The 26,363-nt window shown below is 39.0% G+C and overlaps 2 protein-coding genes across 4 annotated transcripts in view; one reads left to right on the forward strand and one right to left on the reverse strand.

The window, feature by feature from the left end:
- MED12L (mediator complex subunit 12L) overlaps window positions 1–26,363 on the reverse strand; it is a 335,495-nt gene that overhangs the window by 209,322 nt on the left and 99,810 nt on the right. Inside the window, 4 exon segments of the mRNA XM_045037430.1 lie at window positions 20,897–21,073; window positions 22,187–22,291; window positions 23,610–23,824; window positions 26,070–26,196. Coding sequence (XP_044893365.1) covers window positions 20,897–21,073; window positions 22,187–22,291; window positions 23,610–23,824; window positions 26,070–26,196 — 624 coding nt within the window.
- GPR171 (G protein-coupled receptor 171) lies at window positions 10,147–17,061 on the forward strand. Of its 3 annotated transcripts, XM_045037431.1 has the most exons (3): window positions 10,147–10,306; window positions 15,399–15,497; window positions 15,626–17,061. In XM_045037431.1, exons 2-3 carry the CDS (start codon window positions 15,428–15,430, stop codon window positions 16,636–16,638), a joined length of 1,083 nt encoding a protein of 360 aa, XP_044893366.1. In that variant the 5' UTR covers window positions 10,147–10,306; window positions 15,399–15,427; the 3' UTR covers window positions 16,639–17,061. The 3 variants fall into 3 exon arrangements, with proteins under 3 accessions (XP_044893366.1, XP_044893367.1, XP_019666128.1); XM_045037432.1 differs by having other exon boundaries at window positions 15,399–17,061; XM_019810569.3 differs by lacking the exon at window positions 15,399–15,497 and having other exon boundaries at window positions 10,148–10,306.

Genomic DNA, 26,363 nt, shown 5'->3' on the forward strand with positions numbered 1-26,363 from the left:
TTCTGAGTTAATCTTCTAGGTGAAGCCAACTCAGAATTTTTTCATTTGCAGGTAACATAAAAATACAACTAAAATTGGACTTCTGCAATAAAAAGAGATTCACTGGCTGACAGACTAAATGTCCCGAAGTTGCGGGTATGATTTTATTTAAGGGCTGATGTGGGGCCTCTGCTGATGTCACCAAGGCTGGGTTTATGCCATTTTTCCAGCCACTTTCCATGGTGTTAGTCTCAACTCATAGGAAGCTGTGGGCTCTTCTGTGTGTGTGTGTGTGTGTGTGTGTGTGTGTGGTAGTAAAATAAAAGAAGCACTGCTAGACCATCTCTTCAGAGCCAGTCCTCCAGAGAATTTCCACAAACATCTAGTACTTGCTCTCAGGGGGTCATACGGGCTCATGTTCCACCCCAACCTGGAGACAGTGGGGTCAGACACACATGCTGGTTATCAGTCATGGTCTGAGCCTCCCATCAGGGGCAGAGTGGGCACTGTGACAGCATATGAGCAAGAACTGGAGAAAGTGACTTTCTCAAAGGAAAAGTCTCACTTTCACCGCCAGGAAAACAGAGTCTGGAGGCTGAGGAGATAACTAACAGGTGAGCACCACTGGGGGCAGGCAGACTTTTGTAAACAAGCATTCCAGGGCACATGCATCTCAGGGAGCACCTTTCATGGGTCATCTTAGGTGCTCGTGCTCTCTTTGTTTCTTGGTTCTTATCACGAAGGTTTCTTTTATGTTTAAAAAAATACTTCATGCAGCTGTGTCAATTATGCATCACAACGGAACCGCAGTTTGGTTAAAATGTGAGAAATCCTCTCGGTGCGAGATTTTTAGTCAAAGAGCCACTTTTGAACACCTTTCTATTAGATTTCAGCGGTAGCATATTCGATCCACAGGTGTGTTTTCTTTTTAATTGCTCCCCTAACAATGAAAACGTTTGTGACTTTGTATCTCTTCAAAACACGGGGAAACAATCCACCGGAGGTAAGAGCCTGTTACAAGCCTTTCTTGGGGACACACAAGCTCTCAGCTCTCAACTCACCATCATCCACAGCTTTCTCCAAGTTCTACTTTTTCTGAAAACCGAGTGTATGTTGCCTTCTCTTCCGCCACAGGCACCTGAGTTTATAAGCTGCCCTGGGTCCCCTAAGCACTTGAGGCCTTGCTCTACAGAAAGACCTGGAAAATGTTCCCCGTTGCCCAGGTGCACTCCAAAGAAGTTTCAGAGTTGACAGGAAATATAGGAAGCCACGCCACTTCTATCTCCCACCTCCAGTAGAAACTGGGGTGTAAGGGTGAAAAGCAGTATTACAGAAATAGGCCCGTCTCAACAACAATGAAATATATGAAAAGTATTTTCGTTGACAAAGTTCATGAGACTACTTGCTACCTCTTGAAGGTGCTCCTTGTCTAAGTCTGACTTCTCTCAGGGTCGAAATGAAGATCTCCTCATGACCCATCCTAACCCACTTCCCAAACATTACCCCCCTGCTTGGGGGGCCCGAAACGCGAGACTCTGGACCCAGGGCCATCTTGTTCTACCTCCACCTCCAGATGTCACCAGCTCTAACCCACGTATCAGGGGAAGCACAGAATTATACACCTTCCTCCTTCTCTCCCAGATCCCAGGTCACTGGAGAACTGCTAAACCTCCACCCAAAGCGCCTGGTAAAGTCCTAAGGGCTTACCGTCCCAATATTCCATCTTCTGACATAAAAGGATATCAAAACATGGCTCTCATCATCCCCAGACAACACTCCACACTACTTAACATAATTTGACAATCCCTTTTCTAAACTAAAAGCTTCTCTACATTTAACTAGTAGCTTTTTTCAAGCTATTAATTATTTACATTCTACTTTTTTTTAACATTTATTTTTGAGAGAGAGAGACAGAGAGACAGAGAGACAGAGAGAGAGAGAGAGAGAACCGGCATAAGTGAGGGAGGGGCAGAGAGAGAAGAGACAGAGGATCCAAAGCAGGCTCTGTGCTGACAGCAGTGAACCTGATGTGGGATTCAAACTCAAGACCTGAGATGAAGCTGGACGCTTAACCAACTGACCCACCCATGTGCCTCTACATTCTACTTTTTACACCACAGCTTTCTGAAGGACCACTAACTCTCTGACATTTACTAATTAAAATGAGAAGTTAATCTTCATTTTGTTTTGAATGAAAGGCCAATTTCAACTCCGTATTAAATTCACCCTCTAGTTTGAAAACCAATCCCACTATTAATAAAAAAACAAAAGACAGAAAACTTGCAATGCCATGGCCAAATGTATCTTATCTGGTTGATACTATGAAAGTAATTAGATGTGGGGCGCCTGGGTGGCGCAGTCGGTTAAGCGTCTGACTTCAGCCAGGTCACGATCTTGCGGTCCGTGAGTTCGAGCCCCGTGTCGGGCTCTGGGCTGATGGCTCAGAGCCTGGAGCCTGTTTCCGATTCTGTGTCTCCCTCTCTCTCTGCCCCTCCCCCGTTCATGCTCTGTCTCTCTCTGTCCCAAAAATAAACGTTGAAAAAAAAAATTTTTAAAGAAAGTAATTAGATGAATAAAATAGAAAATGCTATTTTTTAATAGGAAAACCAGGACTTCCACCAACATTATTCAAAATAAGGGCTCCTTAAGTGTTGATAAAATTACATTCAGAGTGCCCTGGTTACTGCACAGCAAAAGAAACCATCAACAAAACCAATGGCAATCTACTGAGTGTAAGAAAATATTTGCAAACAATATATCCAAAAAGGGATTTCTATCCAAAATAAAGAATTTATAAAATCCAACACCAGAAAACACGACTAAAAAATGGACTGAATACCCATTTTTCCAAAGAAGACGTACGATGGCCAATAGACACGTGAAAAAGATGCTCAACACCACTGCTCATTAAAAGAATGCAAATCAAAAGAACAACGAAGGGGGACGGAGGAGGGACACTTGGGTGGCTCAGTCAGTTATGTGTCTGGCTTCAGTTCAGGTCATGATCTCACAGTTCATGAGTTCAAGCCCTGCATCGGGCTTTGTGTTGACAGCTCAGAGCCTGGAGCCTGCTTTGGATTCTGTGACTCTCTCTCTCTCTGTGCCCCTCCCCTGCTCATGCTCTGTCTACGTCTCTCAAAAGATAAAATACTTTTTTTAATTAAAAAAAAAAAAAAAGAACAATGAAGGGACACCTTGGTGGCACAGTCGGTTAAGCATTCAACTCCTGATTTCTGTTCAGGTCACGATCTCAGAGTTGTGGGAATGGGCCACCACACTGGGTTCCATGTTGACAGTGCAGAGCCTGCTTGGGATTCTCTCCCTCCTCCTCTCCCTGCTCCTCTCCTGCTTGCACTCTCTCTCTCAAAATAAACTTTTTTTAAAAAGAGAAGAAAATGACAAGTGTTGGCAAAGATGTGGTGAAAAAGGAATCCTCGTGCACTGTTGGTGGGAACGTAAATTGGTGCAGCCACTGTGAAAACAGTACAAGTTTCCTTTAAAAAATTAGAAACAGAAATGCCGTATGATCCAATAATACCACTACTGAGAACTTACTCAAAGAAGATGAAAACTAATTTGAAAAGGCATATACACCCTATATTTACTGCAGCATCATTTACGTTAGCCAATATATGAAAGCAACCAAAGCATACATCCACAGATGAATGGATAAAGATGACATGGCGTATATAGACAATGGAGTATTATTTAGCCATAAAAAGGAATGATATTTTGCCATTTGCAACAACATGTATAGACCTAGGGAGTATTAAGCTAAGTGAAGTCAGACAAGACGACAAATAACATATGATTTCACTTATATGTGCAATCCAAAAACCCAATGAGCACACAAACAAACAAAAGCAAAAGCAGAATGTCCTGGTGATGACTGATGAAGCACTGAAGAATATCTAATATCTAAAAGAGAAGGAGTAAAATAAAGAGCAATCTATACTTCATCAAATAATGAGGTAGCAGTAAAAACATAGTAAGCCAACACTCAAACTTGCCTTTCTACTTTCTACCTACATCGAAGCAGACCCTCTCCTCAGACTTCCCTAGCCGGACCTGAAACCGCAGTCTGTTCCCCTCCCAGCCCTACACCACAGCCCCACACCATACTTCTGCAATGGTTCCAAGCTCCCATCCCTTCCCATCCATCTCACTGCAGCTCCTGATTGCTTCTCACTCAAAATGACCACAATCCGCCCCTACTTGGTTTTTTGCCTTCCGCTTTCTCACCTAACCCTATGGAATCCAAAGCCCTCAACTTACTGAGCGTATTTACTGAGCTCTCCACTGTTAATGAAACACCCAAGATCAACCACAGTGATCCAAGATTTGGTCTCAGCCTTTTCCTAACGTGGATCCTCCTCAGGTTCTCCAAGCACCCAGACTGCCCGAGAGTCAGCTAACACACCGGCCTACATCTCAGTCATCTGTACCACCCCCATGCCTGACACCACATCCTCCCTCCTCAGAAGCATCTCTTTACCTCACCTCAGGACTGTACTGCTTGGACTCCTAGGGGTTCTAACAGCACCACTGCAGGATCTCTGCATATTTCATATCACCCTCTCTACTCTGTAACCTTCTAAACAAATACTCTCTAGCATGGGAGCTAAGGGGGAAGCATGCAGTCAGTAAATGTTTGTTGGAGGGTCTCTTGGGTGGCTCAGTTGGTTAAGCGTTCGACTTCAACGTTTTTTTTTTTTTTATTTATTTTTGGGACAGAGAGAGACAGAGCATGAACGGGGGAGGGGCAGAGAGAGAGGGAGACACAGAAGGAAACAGGCTCCAGTCTCCGAGCCATCAGCCCAGAGCCTGACGCGGGGCTCGAACTCACGGACCGCGAGATCGTGACCTGGCTGAAGTCGGACGCTTAACCGACTGCGCCACCCAGGCGCCCCTTTTTTTAAATTTTTTTTTTCAACGTTTTTTTTTTTAAAGCGTTCGACTTCAGCTTAGGTCATGATCTCACAGCTCCTGAGTTCGAGCCCCACGTCGGGCTCTGTACTGACAGCTTAGAGCCTGGACCCGGCTTCGGATTCCATGTCTCTCTCCCTTTCTGCTCCTGCCCTGCTCGTGCTGTCTCTCAAAAATAAACATTAAACAAGTTTTTAATAAAAATATTAACATAAATAAATATTTGTTGGAATTTTCCTTAAGTACTTGATCAAAAAGCACAGACTCGCATGGCAAGGGATAGGGAGAATTTCTCCAGGAGAACCTTCTCTTGGAAAGTAACAACAGAGTTTGTAAAATGTATTCTGAGCTTTGAAAACATTACTCACAACTTCTTAAGAAATGGACCATAACCACTTAAGGGGGGAAAAAATGAACTTCAGTGACTAAAAAGAAACAAGATAACCTTTAAAAGTTCTTTCTTAGGGATTTCCCCTTATTAATTATTTCATATCCATGAATCAAATCTCCCAGTTAGACCTCACAAGTGAAACATAAAACGGACTGTAGGCTGACCCACTAACACTGTATAGTCAATAAAAAGGGAGAAAAACAAAACGACAGGCAAGGGGAATGAGTATACTCAGCTACTTTTTTTTTTTTTTAGATTTTTTAAAAGCTGATTTAATACCATGTTAAGAATCATGTATATCTTTTTCTTCTATATTAATCCATATGTTGTTCTATGAACACTCAGATCCTTTCACATTTTTTTCTACGTAAAATCCTAGTTTGCTTTTTTTTTATTTTATTTTTTATTTTTTAAAATTTACATCCAAATTAGTTAGCATATAGTGCAACAATGATTTCAGGAGTAGATTCCTTAGTGCCCCTTACCCATTTAGCCCATCCCCCCTCCACAACCCCTCCCATAACGTTCAGTTTGTACTCCATATTTATGAGTCTCTTCTGTTTTGTCCCCCTCCCTGTGTTTATATTATTTTTGTTTCCCTTCCCTTATGTTCATCTGTTTTGTCTCTTAAAGTCCTCATATGGGTGAAGTCATATGATTTTTCTGACTAATTTCACTTAGCATAATACCCACCAGTTCCATCCACATAGTTGCAAATGGCAAGACTTCATTCTTTTTGATTGTTGAGTAATACTACATTGTGTGTATGTGTATACACACAATTGTGTGTGTATACACTCTATTATGTGTATACACACACACACATACCAAATCTTTTTTTTTTTCTCCATTCATCCATCAATGAACTTTTGGGCTCTTTCAATACTTTGACTATTGTTGATAGTGCTGCTATAAACATGGGGGTGCATGTGTCCCTTTGAAACGGCACACCTGTATCCCTTGGATAAATGCCTAGTAGTGCAATTGCTGGGCGTAGGGTAGTTCTATTTTTAGTTTTTTGAAGAACCTCCATACTGTTTTCCAGAGTGGCTGCACCAGCTTATATTCCCATCAGCTACTCTTATAATTGAGTTCACATTCCTCAAACACTGTCACTTTTAAAACATTTCCAGCTTTTACTATTTCATTAAAGAAGGAAAACAGAGTTTAAGTAATACAGAAACAGCCACATGTTAGAAGCCCTGTATTCTATGCCTCGGTTTTAAAAGTACTCTTATCGGGGCACCTGAGCACCTGGGGAGCTCAGTCAGTTAAGTGTCTTACTCTTGATTTCAGCTCAGGTCATGTTAGCTTTTTAAGATCCCTGTTTGGGATCCCCTCCCTCCTTACCTCCTCTCCTCTCTCTCTCTCTCCTTCTCTCTCTCTCTCTCTCTCTCTCACTCACTCCCCCTCCTCTGCTCACGCACACGTTTGTGCTCTCTCTCAAAATAAATAAATACACATTTTAAAAATAAAGTACTCTTGTCTAATCACATTCATCGCTCTCAGACTGGAAGCTGCCAGTCTCAGTGAGAGTCAGGGGGAAAAAAGTCTGAACTTTTTTGGGGAAAAATGTCCCCTTTGGGAAAGGGAACTATGTACTTTTAAAAAGTTTCAAAATGCAACCCTAAAGCACAGTGGCTCCAGAGAGAAGGTAGGCAGAGAGCCCCACACCCTGAAGGAGAAATATCTTGATCACCAGCATTTCTTAATTGAGGAACAGCCCCTTGCCCAAAGTTCAAAAAAATACTTCGGGATGCAAACTACTTCGAGTTGAGAACATCCTCAGTTGCAAACTCTGAAATTCAGCAGCACCTGAATTCAAAAAGTTGGGAACACTGAAGGGGGCAGAGGGGCAGGGGACAGCTGGAAGGACGTGCCGGACTACTGTGTAACCACTGCTGCCCAACGTTTTCATTTAAGAAGCACATGAAGGGCCAGGACCCTGAAGTCTAACCGTGCAGCTTTGGGCAAGGCCTTAGTTTCCCCACCTGTAAAGTGAGGACTCTCCTAAGATCTCATGGATTTCTTTGGAGCAAATAAGCTCTCAGACCCGTGTCTGGCTGTGGCAGTGACTACCTACTCAACATTCATTTTCCCCTTCCTTATTAGCTCCAAAGGGCTACTGTGCTATGTTTAAAAAAGAAAATTTAAGAATGTTAAGCATTAAAAATGACACTTCTACCAAAAGACTGCTTGATATTTGTGTGTGATAAGATCAAAGGCATGATTTGTGTGCCTGGAGGAGCTGACTACAATAAAAATTTTCTATCTCAACTTGTGCGGCAATTTTGTTCTGATTTTTTTTGTAACATTTATTTTTGTGAGACACAGAGAGAGACAGAGCGCGAGCAGGGGAGGAGCAGAGAGAGACAGACACACAGAATCTGAAGCAGGCTCAAGGCTCCCAGCAGTCAGCAGAGAGCCTAACGCGGGGCTCGAACCCACAAACTGGGGATTGTGACTTCAGCCAAAGTCGGACACTTAACCGATGGAGCCACGTAGGTGCCCCTTGCTTTTTATTTTAAACAACAAAATATCCATTAAAGTAAACAGTAAAGCGACCAGTCGCTTCTTAAAAAGTACTTGCCGTGACCAACGTAAGGAAAAAATAACTTCACCACACTTGTCCCTACTTGGGTTTCTGAAATACTGGTTTAGTGATGACCTCTAATTTCCCAGAACACTAACAAAATACACTCTGACAAACATTTGTCTTTAATGAAACAGATAAAGAAGTAACTTCTAGAAATTCAAATGGAACTCATGTTAAAAACAAAAACAAAACAGGGACGGTAGCCACAAAAAAGTATATTTCCACTCTGAATAAACTTCCACAAAATATCATGTTACCTCAACCTCATTCTCAAAAGGAAGAACATGGTTCAGTTTCACTATTAAAAGTTTGGTTGCTCACCATTCCAAAAAGGAAACAGAACAACTGAGAACAAGGGTACTTCAGTTCGTTTAGATCTGGAAATCCAGACACAAAAGCTGTGGCCTTAGACTTTTAAAAATAGTTGAACAGACTTCTTAATTCTGTCTTTACCCCCAAAGTGGACAGGAAAGTAAACATAGAGAAGCATTCCTTAAAAAAAGGAAAAAGAAGCTTCACTACCAAAAACCGTTCATTCCAGTTTTGCTTCCCACCTTGTTAGTACCATTCACCACTCAGGTGGTGGCCAGCCCCATGTCACCAAATTCTCTCCATCCCACCCTCTCCGGACCCCAGCAAACATAAACCCTGAGCCTAACTGCCCACTTACTGGACTCTGCAAGGGTGCCTTTTCTGACGTGTACTTTCAGTGAGTCCTATCCAACAACATTGAACACAAATCATGAAAGACGGATTATTTCCCAGCACTGTTATGATGAAAGTTAACGTTGGTTCTTAAGATGTAGGATTTTTTCATTTGATTTATAAGTGAATATATGTAAAAAATTTTCTTTTGCAAAGTGATTATGATAATAACAGTGGTAATAATTACTGATATTCATATTAATCATCGTTATTAGCACTACATGAATTTGGAAAAACACCAGAAAATGTGAGACAAATAGCCACTATCATCATAAGCATCCTTACATTGTTGTGGTTTGTTGTTTTGTTTCAAAAGTTCCCTTAAACTCTCCCCAAATTCTCTAACTTAACATCTCATTTAGTATCTTGAGAGATCTTTTCTTTTTGAAAGTGAAAACCGAAAGGGATTCATTTTGGATTCTGGAGAGGTTTCTTTTTCTTTTTTCTTTTTTTTTTTTTAATCTGGAAAACTAATAATTAGGAGAAAAAGAGACAAAATCAAAGCAACTACCAGAGCAGTAAAGCAACACTAGAAAATCAGACCCTAACTGATGAAGAAATGGCTTTGCACTTACAAATCAACTTTGGACGAGCAGACTTAGAGCTCCAGAAAATAAGGTTGACATATGAGCTCAAAACCTACCTTTATTCAAAGCAGATAACCTAGCAAAGCCACTTGATGATGTGGATGAGATAGTGACTTTTTTTTTAGGTCCCTCACCACGCTGAGTTCCATTCCGACACTCAGTGAGCACGTGCTCACCACAAGCAGAATAAGCATCTAACCAAACAATTTAAATGCACAGGAAATGCACAGGAAGGTCCCATTACATACAATGTACTGATTACTAAATACCTGTCTCAATGCATTAGGCTGTTGGGCCCAAACTGACAACTGCTCCTGGCAGGCCTACTCTTTTAACTTAGAAAAACAGATCCAGTATATCCTTGAATGAAAAAATTAAACCATACAACAGTATGCACAATATAATAACACATTAGATGGGTGTACACACACATAGAATTTTTAAATCTGTACCAAAATTTGTGTCAATTTATATACCAAAAATTTTAACATTAATTATCTCTGTGCATATAATTTTCTTCTTCTGTTTATGTCCAGATTTCTCTACAATGACCAAAAAATAAAACATGAACTTTAACAGACTATGTCATATGACATCTTTTTGTTGTTTATTAATAAATGTCTCAGCAGAATCCCAACTACAATTGTTTTAATCCCAACTACAATTAACTTCCAAAGGCTGATGAGTATCAGAAATTTGGCTTCAAGATCTAATATATTTAACTTATAGCCCCTTTCAAGGCACAAAAAGTGATGTTCTTTCATATCATTATGATGGAAAACACATCTTGGGTGCTTAAGAAAAAAAAACAAAAAACTGTCAGGTACTACAATGGACAAGTAAAAATCTTTCCTCTAGCAGAATACACAAATCTGAATTGCTTCAGAAAGCATACACAAAATTGACAAGAACCTCTTTGGGAGACTTTCATAAACTATTTACAAACCACAGCTTCATCTACGTCAATATGCACCACTTTAAAACCACACGAAAAGGAAAGGAAATTTTTAGTACAGCCAACGTTCGCGCAATGAAGCTGCCACTGCTGAGGCCAGGCCAAAAGCTCATGCTTCTGTGAAGACCTGCAAGGAGCCCGCAGTGGCTCAGAGAGTATCCCCCCAGGTAGGTCTCTTTAAATACTCGGTATGTTCAAGTATCTTTTGGTAGAAAGGGAAGCTATGATTTTCAAAGCTTAAAACGTGTTAAGTTGGAAATGCCTACATATAATAAGGCTGCTGTGTAAGAAGGCACCCATTATTAAACTCTAAATAGATTCTCGCTATGAACTTTCCTCTATCTGATGACCCCAGCCATCCCTCTCAAAAAAAAAAAAGTTTAATTTATACAAAACTGAATACTTACCTACAGGTGAACATAACTATTCAGTAAGTCAACGTTACATTTTATGATGGACAAACGCCATGTTGTAGGCTTTACAACAGGGTACAACGGGTCTTAAAAGGACTTTCCTCTGCTAACATTATAATAGGTAATTTCAAGAACGTTCTATTGTGACATTCATTTTTTAAAAAATGTAATGAGTTTATTTATTTTCTAAGCAATGGGCACTTTATCTAAACAAAGGAGCCACTTGAAATCTTTTCTTTGCTGTAGTACCTCTGCATACCTCAAATTTCCACAGGGTAAATAATTGGTTTACGAAATAATTATCAAGCGCCTGGTTTTCTAATTTGTGATAAATAACACAGAATGTTATTATAGTATAATTAGACCTCTAATCAATGTACCAAAACTTTTAAATGACAACATGTGTTTTTCACTGCAATCTAGACTGAGGTTCATGAAAACCAAGTACAAAGCACGTGATTCTCCAGCATCATCAAATAAATAGTTACACTCTAATTATTTTTAAATAAATTACCCATAGGCGGTATGGGTGGATGGCCAGTTCTAGTTACAGAGAATATTAATATATTCATCTATGAAATGAGACTTTTTTGTATAAATCGTATTAGCAACAGGAACGCTTTAAAAAAAAAAAATACTGTGTTAACTGTTATTATATAACATTTGAAATACAAGAGCATAAGCCAAAATCCTAACACCCAGTAAAGGAATAATGAGCAAAGGTGGGAGACAGAGACAAAGATCAATTTATCCCAACACTAGCTTTGGACCCAGAGAAGGAAAGGATGCTCAGAGTGCCAAGGTTCAAATAAACGGTTACTATAAAAAATTAGAGTCCTTGCCATCTGCAACTACATGGATGGAACTGGAGGGTATTATGCTAAGCAAAATTAGAGAAAGACAAATATCATATGACTTCACTCATATGAGGACTTTAAGAGACAAAACAGATGAACCTAAGGGAAGGGAAACAAAAATAATATAAAAACAGGGATGAGGACAAAACAGAAGAGACTCTTAAATACGGAGAACAAACAGAGGGTTACTGGAGGGGTTGTGGGAAGGGGGATGGGCTAAATGGGTAAGGGGCATTAAGGAATCCACTCCTGAAATCATTGTTGCACTATATGCTAATTTGGATGTAAATTTAAAAAAATAAAATTAAAAAAGAAACATCAGAGTCCTAAGAAGCCAGTGAAGCCTGTAGGAGACTGCAGACATGAAGAACTTACTCCAGGCATTTTAAGGTAGGAAGGATTTGGACATAGCAAGGATAAGGGCAGAAAGCCTAGAATATGAGCAACATGGTCAGATTCTAGCCTGTTCTCACAAGCTGGAAAACCCTGAACAATACCCAAGTGTCAGAACTCAGTGTCCTCAACTGATCTGGGACTTGGACTAGACGCTATCATTAAAGGTTCCATCCATCCTTAAAGTCCTATGATTCCCCCAAATTTTATCACAACTAAAAGTACAAAGGCAAGAAGGAGCAGGTCACAGAGTAGCAATCCCACAAATCTAGAGAATTGGGATAAAGACTGTAGGGATGGCTTGAAGCAGCTAGGTCATAGGAACTTTGAAAGTAAGGGAGGTTTAGTTTAAAAGATAGAATGTAGGTTTGTTTTTTATTTTATTTATTTTTATTTATTTTTTTTTTAATTTTTTTTTTCAACGTTTATTTATTTTTCGGAGAGAGACAGAGCATGAACGGGGGAGGGGCAGAGAGAGAGGGAGACACAGAATCGGAAACAGGCTCCAGGCTCCGAGCCATCAGCCCAGAGCCTGATGCGGGGCTCGAACTCCCGGACCGCGAGATAGTGACCTGGCTGAAGTCGGACGCTTAACCGACTGCGCCATCCAGGCGCCCCGTGTTTTTTAAATATAAATATAAATATATAAATATAAATATAAATATAAATATAAATATAAATATAAATATAAATATAAATATAAATATAAATATAAATATAAATATAAATATAAATATATAGTGTGTGTGTATATATATGGTGTGTGTGTGTGTGTGTGTGTGTGTGTATATAGCAAAAAGAAACATCAAAATACTTAAAGTCTAAATTTCCTTTATTAGTATTCAGGGAAAAAGTTAAGAACGATATTTTATTTCTGCTCTTTTATATGAAAATTGCTTAAAATAGAGTTCCTGCCACATAGTAAGCACTTAGTAAAGCTGGCTCGATAATAATAGTCATTATCATCATCACTAGCATCATCATTACTCTTATTGAGAGTTCTAGAGTAGTTTTGAACATAGCTTCTGAGATCAGACTTCTGAGTTAGAATCCTGGGTCTACAATTTAACAGCTATATAACCCTGGGTGTTACTTGACCTTGTTGTGCCTCAGTATTCTCATATGTAAAGTAGGGATAATAACACCAACATGACAGGAATGATGAAAGGTAAAATACTTAGCTCAGTACCAGACACAAGTAAGTACTCAATTATTTTCACTGAGTTTAGTACAAAATGAATTATCCATGAACTCTGAAGTCCTATGGCAAGTAGGAAAAGAAGAAGGACGTGTACCCTTTTAAATGACATTTTATAAAGTTTCATATACATCTGCCTTGTCAGTCTGCTTGTAGATTGTTTCATCCCAAGATGTACACAGTGGATCATTAAATAATTAGGAGAATTAAGGATCAGAAAGACTTCAAAAATTTTTGGTTTTTTACTTTTTTTTTTTTTTTTTTTTTGAGGGAGAGAACTCCAAGCAGGCTCCATGCTGTCAGAGTCCGATGTGGGGCTCAATCTCACAAACCATAAGACCATGACCTGAGCCAAAATCAAGAGTTGGATGCCCAACTGACTGAGCCTCCCCGGCACCTCTGTTGTTTTACTTTTAAATGGAGGTTTCAGAGAATGGGCTTATTTGGACTTTTTAGCCACTGTACTTATTATTTGCTACTTTTAAGAAGTTGTGTATCAGAAGTTTTTTTCTGCTAAAACACAAAATCTTCTGGTCTTTGAAACAAAAGGCAGGTGTTTACTATGTATGAGGAGCATGCACACCAGAATCAGCACTAGAGAGATGTACCTATGGCACTAAGAGCATTAATTTCGACCAGGTCAGAGGGAGTAAACGAAGCCCAAATGGTTTAACTTGCACTTATCAACCTCCAATTGTTCCAGGAGGAGGAACAATTCCCTCCAGGAATGTGGAGGGAATACGTCATGATTTCAGCATTATCAGTGTCAATCACAATGGTCCTAAGAACATGTCCTACGCTTTTCAAACCCTACAATGAAAGAAAAAACACTCAAGTATGATAGATGTTTTCATGCTAACATAACTGAGCTTCTCCTTGAAAATTTTGTAACCAATGATCATATATTCTTGTTCTAGAAGCCTTTAAAATACATCCATGGTCTAATTTCTCAAAAACACTGACAGACGGGCGCCTGGATGGCTTAATAGGTTAAGCATCTGACTTCTGCTCAGGTCAGATCTCGCAGTCCATGAGTTCGAGCCCTATATCAGGCTCTATGCTGACAGCTCAGAGCCTGGAGCCTGGAGCCTGCTTCTGATTCTGTGTCTCCCTCTCTCTCTGCCTCTCCCCCGCTCATGCTCTGTCTCTGTCTCAAGAATAAACAAACATTAAAAATAATTTTTTAAAAAAAAGCACTGACACAGAAACATCCATACAAGCACGGTTTAATAGAACTAGGACACAAACCAGAAAGATACTTTAGAATGATCTAGTACCTGCATTACAAAAGCAAAAATAAACAGGAGAAATTAATTTTAATAACATACTTAACCTAATACATCAAAAACACCATTTCAACATATGCTGAATATAAAAATATTGAGATTTTATTAACTGTACTATTTGTATACAATAGTGAAATTTTACTACTTGTAATGTTTTTTATAATATCTCCTAAAACATCTTTAAAACCCAGTGTGTATTTTGCATTCACAGCACATGTCAATCTGAAATGGCCATGTTTCAAGTGCTCAATAGTCCCATGTGGCTACATAGTGGACATCACAAGGTCTATGTCATTAGGAAACTGAGGGAAAAGGAAGGAATAAGCATCAAGACCAGACTCTAACCCTTCAACTCTTTCTGCTAAAAAGAAAAATGAAATGCAATTTTGACTGTGAAAATGTTCTAGTAGATGACACAATGAAGGGCCTACTTTCAAAGTAACTCCCTCTAAATTTCAGTACAATTTTCTGTCACCCATCACTTCCCCTCTCAGCCTACATTCCTCCAGCATGAAGAGCTCTTGTCAATTTACGAAAAAAGCAGGCCAGGAAGCTCAGTGAAACCTCTCCAGGCTTAGCCACAACCGAACAATGTTACCTTCATTTCCTTTCTTTGTTTCTCAGAATTTCAGTTCACTTACCTCCTCTGCAAACTAACTTCCAACGCAACTGGTAGCAAAAGAACTACCGGAATACAAAAGTGTGATGTCAAAATATCCCTTCTAGGGGCGCCTGACCAGCTTGATTGGTAAAGTGAACAACTCTTGATCTCAGGGTTGTGAGTTTGAGCCCCATGTTGGGTGTCGAAGTTACTCAAAAATAAAATCTTAAGGGATGCCTGGGCAGCTCAGTCAGTTAAGAAACTGACTCTGTATTTCGGCTCAGGTCATGATCTCGCAGTTCATGAGTGGTAGCCCACCACCCCCACCTCACAGGGCTCCATACTGACAATGCAGAGCCTGCTTGGGATTCTCTCTTTATCCCTCTCTCTGCCCCTCCCTTGCTTGTGCTCCCAGTCACTCACGCTCGCTTGCTTTCTGAAAATAAACTTAAATCATTAGTCTCTTTATGAAAATAAATAAAAATAACTTTTTAACAAAAATCCCTTCTAGAAGCAAACATACATGGGAATTCCAAAATCATGAAATCACACCATGGAAAACCCAGGCTTCCTCGTAATCTCAGACGTTCCCACCAGTCCACACAATCTAGTAAGTTCACCAATAAAATTTCCCGTAAGAATTAGAAAAATTGTAACCTAGCATTGTGAATATAGATGTTTTAACAGAAAATAGTCGCTAATTTTAATTACTAACGTCCCTACCATTTTTTTAAACAGATTCTTCGGATTTTTTTTTTTTTTTTGAAGAGTCATCCTTCCTTTCCCTCAAGATGACAAACAGTTCTCTCTTCTGCCCAGTTTACACAGGTCTGGAGCCGTTCACCTATTTTTTTTATTTAGTTTTTCTTGTTGGAATTATCGGAAGTGGTTTTGCAACCTGGGCTTTCATACAGAACAACACAAATCACAGGTGTGTAAGCATATACTTAATTAACTTGCTTACAGCTGATTTCCTGCTCACTCTGGCATTACCAGTGAAAATCGTTGTTGACTTGGGTGTGGCACCCTGGAAGCTGAAGATATTTCACTGCCAAGTGACAGCCTGCCTCATCTACATTAATATGTACTTATCAATTATCTTCTTAGCATTTGTCAGTATTGATCGTTGTCTTCAGTTGACGTACAGCTCTAAGATTTACCGGATACAAGAACCTGGATTTGCCAAAATGATATCGACCGTGGTGTGGCTAATGGTCCTTCTTATAATGGTGCCCAACATGATAATTCCCATCAAAGACATCGAGGAGAAGCCAAATGTGGGATGCATGGAATTCAAAAAGGAGTTTGGAAGAAACTGGCATTTGCTGACCAATTTCATATGTGTAGCAATATTTTTAAATTTCTCAGCCATCATTTTAATATCTAACTGCCTTGTAATTCGACAACTCTACAGAAACAAAGATAATGAAAATTATCTATATGTGAAAAGGGCCCTCATCAACATACTTTTAGTGACTACAGGCTACATCATATGCTTTGTTCCGTATCACATTGTCCGAATCCCATACACCCTCAGCCAGACAGAAGTAATATCTGACTGCCCAACCAGGATTTCACTCTTCAAAGCCAAAGAGGCCACGCTGCTCCTGGCAGTGTCGAACCTGTGTTTTGATCCTATCCTGTACTACCATCTCTCAAAAGCATTCCGCCTAAAAGTCACCAAGACTTTTGCTTCACCTAAGGAGACCAAGACTCCAAAAGAAAAATCAAGTGGTGAGAGCAGTGCATAAAATATGGGATTTTTCATGCTATCACTTCCTGTCTCAGTGACAGTAAGTACTGGGAAAGAGAAAAGATAGCCTAAGTAAAAGACAGCTACCATATGTGGCCTGCTTTACTCAGAAACTGTTTCTAAATGTAAATCGAGCAGCACCCTTGTGGTGCTTAAACCACGTTCATACAAAAACAAAACAAAAAACCTAAAAAGTACTGCTGAACCAACACAACACCTTGCATTATCCTTGAAACCTAAAGAACTTTTATGACACAGACTCAGAGTCAGTCATGAAGTATCCATTTGAATATTGGGAACTGACTTCTTGATAGAAATATGCAAAATGATCTCCATGTAAGATGCCAGAAAGCCCTTTGGCAACACGATTTAAAACCATTTAGATCATACTAAATAAAATCCAGCTGATCTTTACATGAAACCACTTGTGCCTGATTTATTTTTAGTCCATCATCTAGCTCACTACTCCAATTTTTAAGATCTAATGGTTTTTCTAAAACAATAACTAAAACTGTTTATTTCGAAAAAGGCTTGAAAATACATGGAGAGTTTTCGATGTACTATATATACTCATATTCTCATAGATTATAAAGATTTTCTAATGTTAGCGATGACAACTTCAGTGACTTATTTTCATTTTGTACTAACATGAAGTATTACCCTATAACATTTCCAAGCACGGTGTTAAACTATATGTGAAAAGTTTAACTGCTGAAACTACTGTTTTGGAACTAGAAACTCACATCAAAGGTACGGAAAAACAGCACTAGTCAAATGGCCTTAAAAGAGATATGCCAGATCCACATAGCAAGGCCTTCTTACGAACACAACACGTGCTGGGCTGACTGGTGCCATGTCTGAGACTGACCCCACGTGGGGCCAACAGTTTAAAGAATGGGTGACTCTAGCTCTCAGGGTCACAATCCTTAGATCAAATTCTCTAGACTACAAGTAATGCAGAAAGAATTCAATAGATGGTATTAAATAAAAGATTTAGGAAAAAGAAGATTGAAAAGTTTAGATAACCAGACTTGAGACTATGTGGGGGTTTTTTCTCATTTCAAGAGCAAAAGCCCAACTTTGACAACAATTACAACAATTGGTAATACATTTGTACTAGCTGCGGTGATTAACAAATGGTGTTCCTGGCAGCACTCTCGAGAGACAGAGAGCTCGCCCACTCTCACATCTCAAAAGTGTACTTTCGCTTTAATAAACTTTCCCATTTATGTTAAAAACAAAAACAAAAAAAGAAAGAAAGAAATGGTGTTCCTGGAAGCTAACAAAACAGGTTTCATTCCGGGGCTATTTTTAGTACCGCACTGAGAGGAATTATTTTCTGAAGCTTGAACCCAAGACAATTCCTGTGTACAATTTCAATATTCCCGGATTTTGAAGAGAATAATAAGTGAGAAAATGCACAAAAGAAAATGTCTGTTACCCTACTAACATGGTAAGTGCTGGACAAATTCTAGTTAGCTAGTGGTAATGACAGAACCCCGCACTGCATCACCTATCTGACACAAGGTGTAAAGGACACAATTATGTTACAGGCTGGTAGAATGGTGATACACTAAAACTTGTCCTTGTCAATAGTCTAACAACATGTTGTTACTGACAGGCAGATCAAGACATCATTCATATAGTCCTACATACAACTACTAGATTCTTTTCCTGAATCTTTTAGTCAAGGCCCTAGTAGTCTTCTTTCCTTGGTCTTCACTCACTAGGGCCACATCTTCAAGATCGGGGGCTGGAGGGAGGAGGCACACAATTTTTTTTTTTCCCCAGCACATTCTCATATTTTCCTCACATGCATAATAAGTTAGTCAAACTTTCCCTTTTTATTAAGAAAGAGAGGGGCGCCTGGGTGGCGCAGTCAGTTAAGCGTCCGACTTCAGCCAGGTCACGATCTTGCGGTCCGTTGAGTTCGAGCCCCACGTCAGGCTCTGGGGCTGACTGCTCAGAGCCTGGAGCCTGTTTCCGATTCTGTGTCTCCCTCTCTCTCTGCCCCTCCCCTGTTCATGCTCTGTTTCTCTCCGTCCCAAAAATAAATAAACGTTGAAAAAAAAAAATGGCAATATACCTTTATTAAGAAAGAGAATCAGACTCTGTACAGCATTCCTAATGTCAATCTCATATTAGCATATATGTTCATTTTCCCCTTACTAATATTTTATTCTAAATGACACAGTAAAGGGAAGTCTAGGGCAACTGGTGATGGAAAGCTATTAATAAACTGTATCCAATGATATCAATTTTCTAGCAGTTCTTGTATGAATGCATTACAGTTGAATTCTATCATAATCCATCATGAGAGACTTAATCACTGGAAATCATTCATGCTTCTTCCTCTAAGGAAGTGGACAGTCTTTAGAATGTTACATGGTGGGAATGACTGTGCAGCCAAGGATTACATGAACAACAGAATAAAGATGTCCATGTTTGGGGAGTGTCCTGCACGCCCAGATGCAAGGAAGAGGAAGGCCAGCAAAGCTCCACTTACCCAAGAGAGAAACACAGAATCTTCAACTAGTTTCAGCCATTTTCATCTTTTTGTCATATCTGCTCTATTACCCCTCGCCCTTATATTTAAATTAACTTTTTAGTTTGGAACACTTTAAGATTTATAGAAAAGGTACACAGATGGTACAGAAAGTTCCCAAATACCTTTCATGCAGTTCGCCCTAACGTTAATGCCTCATGTAACCATGACACGTTTGCCAAAAGTAGGAAATTAACATTGGTGCATTAACGGTTAACCAAACTCCAGACTTCCATATACTGCCTAGCCCCACTCTTGACTCCCAACTATTTTTAAAGCAAATTCCAGGCACTGTAATAGTTCATCCATAAACTCTTCAGGACACATCTCTAAACTATCAGGCCACCCCTTCTATTGTTCTAAATGAACAGTGAGATTATTCCATTATGTTGAAAATGAGTGATGTATACAGGTAACAGCTAAAAAATGTATTCAGCCAGTGATGTGCAAGAAAGAATTGTGGCAACTTTTGACATAGCTCTGGACAGAAAAATTGTAATAAAAATATATATAGGTGTAGTGATTTTGAAAGTTCCAAAATAACAACAAAAATTAAAAATTAAACTAGGGGTGCCTGGGTGGCTCAGTTGGTTAAGCATCCAACTTTGGCTCAGGTCATGATCTCGAAATTCCTGAGCTCAAGCTTTGCATCAGGCTCTGTGCTGACAATGCAGAGCCTGCTTGGGATTCTCTCTCTCTCTTTCTCTCTGCCGCTCCCCGACTTACACATGTGGTGTCTCTCTCTCTCTCTCTCTCAAAATAAACTTAAAAAAAAAAATGTTTAGTTTGCAGATCAAAATTCCTCAAAGGTATCCAGAAGATAACAGTATACATTCCTCAAAATTACACTTGTTAAAATAATAATTATTATTATTATATTATTAGTGCTCAATGAAAGAATGACTCATTAACATTTCACTTAAAATTCCAGGAGAAAAAACAGTAATTTAAGAATATAAACACATTTAGATTTGGGCCCAATTTTTATGAATATCAAGAAACCGATGTTGTTCCCTTTCAGCAAAATGCAAATCACAAGTTCTGAGTCCAACACTAAATTTCCCAAGTATTTCTCATATGCTATCAATTCTTAAATTCAACAGATCAAAACCCAAGTCCATGTCATATACGACCTCTTCTATGAAGCCTTAACCCATTTCTCAATCAGATGTTCTCTCTCCCCTTTAATACTTATTCTGTGAGAGTGGAAGAGACCCAAGAATGTCAAATGGTTTATCTTCCAGAGGGCACATGTGGTTTCACTCAATCACTGCACTCATTTTAGTGTTGATCATTTTATATGTGTCTCCCTCCTATCTTATTCATCTTTCCTATGCCCCCAATTCTCATTCATCTGTATAATACCACAAGTACCTAGCACAATACAACGCACATAAGAGCTACTAGTAAATGAAGTTTCAAAAAATAGGAAAACACATTTAGACATCATTTACAGTGACTCAAATGCTCTTGATAAAAGGATAGTAACCTAGAAAATCCCATTAAATCTAGCTAGCCAGTAGTATCACATCACAAATTTAAACTACATCCGTATGTGTGCTATACAATTGTAATTATAACAAAAGAAGCAGTAAATGCAAAAACTCACCTCCTTTCATACGTGTTATGGAGGCACACAATGGAATAATCAATGGCTAATGATCCCATAATGGAACAATCAGGGTGCCAACTGATGGAAGCAATGACTTACCAGAGGTATGGGGAAATGTGTTGCATACTGCAGGTGCCGCAGAAGGTCATAATTAGATGGAAAAATCAACTCCCTGGGTTTTTCTCTCTTAAGCAACTTCTCACCATTAACCGACATTCTTCTGCCCAGGGAAGGGTTGGCATTCTCACAGGATTCTCCAGGCATGGGAGAAAAAATCTAAGTCATGTAAAACAAATGTTGGAGATTGTAAATGAAAGAGAGCAACACAACACAGCGCTACATGCCAGAACTTCACACACACGACGTTCATACACTATCGTTTCCTTATTTAAACACTAAGAAAATATATAAATAAATTTGGTTAATTTCCACAAAATTCGTATTCAGATCCAAAGGAGACCATCAACATCATGCCCCATTTTGCAGATAAGAAAGTAACAACCACACACATGTAAGAGCTGTTCAGAGCTGCACTCTCCAGAGGGCCAGAGTTAACATTGGACTTCAAGGTTAAATGTTTCCTCATAAGGCTAAATCTCCCACAAAAACATACACAAAGAAATAATTAACAACACTAATGAATAACAGTGGGGCGCCTCGGTGGCTCAGCTGGTTATGGTTAAATGTCTGAATCCTGATTTCACCTCAGGTCATGATCCCACAGTTGGTGAGTTCAAGTCCCACATCAGACTTGGCTCAGAGCTGAGCCTGCTTGGGATTCTCTCTCTCTCACCTTCTCTCTCTGCTCCTCCCTCAGTCTCTCACTTGTGTGCACACACTCTCTCTCTCTCAAAATAAATAAGTTTAAAAAATAAACTAATGAATAATAAAGCTTTTAGTATATACCCCAAACAGTATGATTTTTTATAAAGGACCTCATTTGGATCCATGAGGGAGAAAATACGATAACCATACTGAGATATGGTTGAAGAAGTATAACAAGTCCAGAGCCAGGAAAGCTATTATTTAGAAACTGAACACATACATAGCAAGTCAACAAGGACTGTCACGATGAAACTACTATCTTCATGTATTCCTCAGAGACAATGGTCTCAAAATGAACAAAAGAGAAAAGACAGTCAGCCAGGAGGACAGAATGTTATAATTCACAAAGGAGGCGATGCAACCAAAACTATGAATGAGCTGAAATGAGACAATCACAAGATGAGTAACTGTACACTAGAGAGGAGTATGGAATGAGCACATTTACATCACAAGTACACAGGTCATTCCAGGACATGGGTCAAGGAACAGAAGGATGGAGACAAGCTGGGGTGCAGGCGGGGAGGAGGGGTTAATAGTCAATAAGAATTTGAAGGTTGAACCTACTGGAAACTCCGAACCAAAGTCAGTTTTAAAGTCATTCTTGTCTACTTCATCAAAAATATTAGTAGTTCCTGAGTCAATGCCCATATGCGCCATAATAGTCTGTTCCTGATAATTGCCAGAGAAAGAAAGTTGTGCTGTAAGTTTTGTAGTTCATTACAAACTAGCTAAAATATGACAGTGATTTTTTAACCATCCTATGTCTTTTCTCTCCCTAGTACCTACTTTTCCCAAAAAAGAGAAGGAGATTTTAAGACATTCACTGTTTTTACAAAGTCACATTCTTTATCCTCATGATAAAAAAAAAAGATTTAACTTCCATGATACTTGAAGGAAAAAGCACACAAACTTCCTAATTAAAAATCAAATTGGCCATAATGTCCCTCCTTTGGGCTATTTCCAGTCACATGCTCACCAACTGTACTTAGAAAAATCTAAGCGTATACCCAAGATACAAGATACCTGGACATCCAAGAATAGAAAAGAAAAAGCAGAAACATAGATGAAGCATCAACAGGTACAGTAACTTTAGTTTTTAGCCTTTAAACTTCTACTGTGGTCAAATTCGGAAACAATGGTGTTTACATTAAGGAAATGATTTTTTTTTTTTAATTCCTGCACCATTTGATCACCAAATCTTAAGAGCACAAACTATGAATTCACACATGCAATTCTAACATCAGGTCTTTACAAGGATAACCACGGTTTTAAAAATACCATAATATTTTCATTATGCTTAAACTCCCACAGAACCAATTTGAAGCTTGATTTAAGGAACTGTCACAATCTCTCACCATTTTCTACTCTTTCTCATCACCACCTTCATGTTTTCTGCCTTGAAAACTTCTTTAAGTATCTGGAATGATGTCCAAAACACCAGAAACCGGCAGAAAATGATAAAAGTCATACTCACAGTATTATAATTTGTTGAAAAAAAAAATTCCGCAACATTTGAGAGATAAAGTTGTTAATTTAAATGATAATATGTGTTATGATCAAAACAGAATTCCCATTTTGTATCAAAGTCAGAAACAATGAATGAATTGGGGTTAAAGATGCTCCTTCTAATGGGACCAAAACAAATCTGATTTTAAGTCACAACATTCAAGGAAACTGGAATTTAGAAACACATAAAATTGGAAGTATTTAATTCCTGTCCAGTAAAAAATGTTAGGGACTGTCAAACCTTTTCATTAATAGTTTTAGAGTATCCAAAAGAAACTTCTGGAATGTATCAATTATAATCCAATGTTGTTTTTTGTTTTGTTTTTTTTCTCCACAAGTTTGGGGTAGAGATAAACAAGTTCTGTAATGGGAGAATACAAGTAAAATGTAATCACCCTTCCACCACCAAACAATCCTTGTGAAACTAGTTGCCCAGCTGAGTGTGGTTTTCGGGTTTGGGGCACCACTCCCAGGAGCATACCTCCATTTTCATGTCATGGTCCTTTGGATAGTGCTCATCTACGTTTTCTCCTGCTGGCGATCGCGGCCGAGTCGAGGCGCTGACTGACAAGTCTCCCCGAGATATGAGGGTACACATGTACGCATCATGGGAGAAGACATCGTGTCGGATGAACTCACAGAAGAGCAGCACCAAATTCACAAATTCTACTTTTTCACATTCACTGTTTGGATCCGCTATAAAGAAACAAATCAAGAACTGTCTCCCTGACCTGGCAGGAAAAAAAAAAAAAACAAAAAAACAAAAAAACAAACAAAAAAAACCCACCAAACAGGAAGGCTTAACAATATTTTCATACATTTTTTTTTTTTAACACAGTGAAACATTTATTGGAAAATTTACTATGAGACAGAAGCAGTTGTGCAAAACTGGCACGGGGGTTTTGATTGTCCCCCTGTAATTAAAAAACAATATCCGATGTGCTAAGCTCAAGTTCAAATTTAAAGATAGTGGTCCTTGGCAAATGAATAACCATTCAATTAATACAAACACAAAATTTCAGGTACACATGGGGTGGGCGGGAGGGAAGCAGAGCTAAACTGCTTTCCTCTGGTTTTACTACTGAAACAGCTCATGACTATTTTTATAGCTTGAGGGTGTTGATATATTCATGACGTGTGTGCACACTTTTTCAAAAACTTCACAACGTAACAACTGAAAAGGTACCTGGAAATAATAGTGAGTGGGATCTACTGGAAAAAAAAAAAAAGGAAGATGGAATAAAAAAGAAGGGCATAAAGATGGAGCTCTGCAGTCTTGCTCAATTCATAGCCAGTCTATTTAGCTCACATGATAACTTAATATTGCAGTTGCATTCTACAACTTTGTACCCTCGACAGAGACTTAAAAAGGTTAAGAACAATCCTTCAGCACTCAGTCTGTGGTGCCATCGCACTCACAAACACCAACAAAGACAAACAAAATCTAGGCAACATGAAGCTCGCTCCCTAAAACTGAAGCCTAAGCATTTGCTGCTGTACACCACCGAAGTCAATGACAAACAACAATGACAGAAGAGAAGCACAGCTTTCTCTGACAGCAGGAAACCAGATCTAGAACAAGCAAAGGCATAGGAGAAAGGTCTTCCCAAAGAACCAACAGGAGTGAGGACAGGATAAGGGGCACGAAGGGCAAATGTGTATCTTTCTCCCTCAGGATACAAGATAAGTTAGAGAAGCTAACATCCATTCCCGGCGATCTATTTTCTACTCTCCAGGATCTCTTCCGTCCCTGCATTTTTCTGCTTCCTTTTCCATGTTTCACTGTTGCCCCCTACTTCCCAACCACCAGTATCTCTCTGGCTCTTGCTCTCCCTCTAGCCCACAACAGCCACCAACTAACTAAAAGAACCTCAGCCCAAAGTATCATTCAACCCAAACCAAGGACTTTCTGAGAGGAATGGAAAGTAGTACTGTTTCTTGTTATGTTACCTCCTTCCTCACCACAAACCTGTCCTTCCCACCCCTACCACATTTCCTTGTGCCATTTTTGTTGTTTCATCACTATCCATCCTAAGACCCTCCCTGCTGTACTTTGTCACACAAAAGCCTCAGAATAAGACCAAGCCCTCTTAACATGCATAAACAATTTTTTTAAGTGTGCACTTACTGTATAAACCCACTGGGTTTGTAATTCCCAAACCCTCAACTCCCCATGAACAACAGAATAAAAGATAGAAGAATGGGAGATGATAGGGCACCTAGGTGGCTCAGTTGATGAAATGCCTGACTCTTGATTTTGACTCAGGTCGTGATCTGAAAGTTCGTGAGATGAAGCCTCACATATCAAGCTCTGCACTGAGAGCATGAAGCCGGCTTAGGATTCTATCTCTCCTCCTCTCTCTGCCCCTCCCCACCTCTCAAAAATAAATACATAAACTTTAAAAAATAAAAAAAAAAAAAGAACGGGAGTTGACAGAACAACCCATAAAGTGTAGGCAAGCAGCCAACCATATGTACAAATTATTTCCTTGTATCAAGGACTTGGATACAAAGTACTTTTATTTTCTTATTAGAAATGTAGAAAATCAGATTATTTTGAAAACTAAGCAAAAACAGAAAATTCGTAATCACAATAGTGATTAGATAGCGAAATATCACAAGACCATAGTTCCTCTTGTTTGGTAAGAAAGATCTAGAAAGGGAAAACTAGACCACCAAATATTAATTAGACAATGAGGGGACTCATTTTAAAATTTTTGAAACTCTAGAAATTTTTAAATCTTTGAAGCTCACTTGATTTTAAAACTGCATAGAAGTCTCCATTAAAAACACGCAACAAAATTTTGCGCAGTAAGATATACATTATATTCAGCACCAAGAACTTTTGATTATGATGTAAGCTAGGAAAAAAAAGAAGCATTAATTCCCCAAAACTGGTCAATTTCTTGTTTAAGATCTAGAAGCAAAGAACTTTACTTACATAATGAGGGGGCCTGTGTATCTAAAAACCTTAGTAGCACATTCTGGAAAACAGGCAAACTAGATCCAGCAAGAGAGGCTGAAGAAATGGACTCCTTCTCATCCAAGACCTCTGATTCACCACATCTCTAAGATTAAAAATAAACAAACATAGTTAATTTTGGAGGACAATGTAGTCACAATGGATCATGAATTTGTCAGTTTTTTATTAACAGTTAAATTCTCAGAAAAAACATGCAGAATTAATTGAGATTTCTGTACTTTATTTGAGGGCTATGCATCACAGGTAAATATA

The sequence above is a fragment of the Felis catus genome, chromosome C2 (genome assembly GCF_018350175.1).
Source record: "Felis catus isolate Fca126 chromosome C2, F.catus_Fca126_mat1.0, whole genome shotgun sequence".
Taxonomy (NCBI): domain Eukaryota; kingdom Metazoa; phylum Chordata; class Mammalia; order Carnivora; family Felidae; genus Felis; species Felis catus.

Bases quoted from the DNA above. Each gene is read 5' to 3' on its own strand.
- GPR171 (XM_045037431.1), top strand. From the start codon at position 15,428: ATGAAATCACACCATGGAAAACCCAGGCTTCCTCGTAATCTCAGACGT. The intron at 15,498-15,625 runs GTAAGTTCACCA...TTTTTTAAACAG, and splicing joins CCACCAGTCCACACAATCTA to ATTCTTCGGATTTTTTTTTT.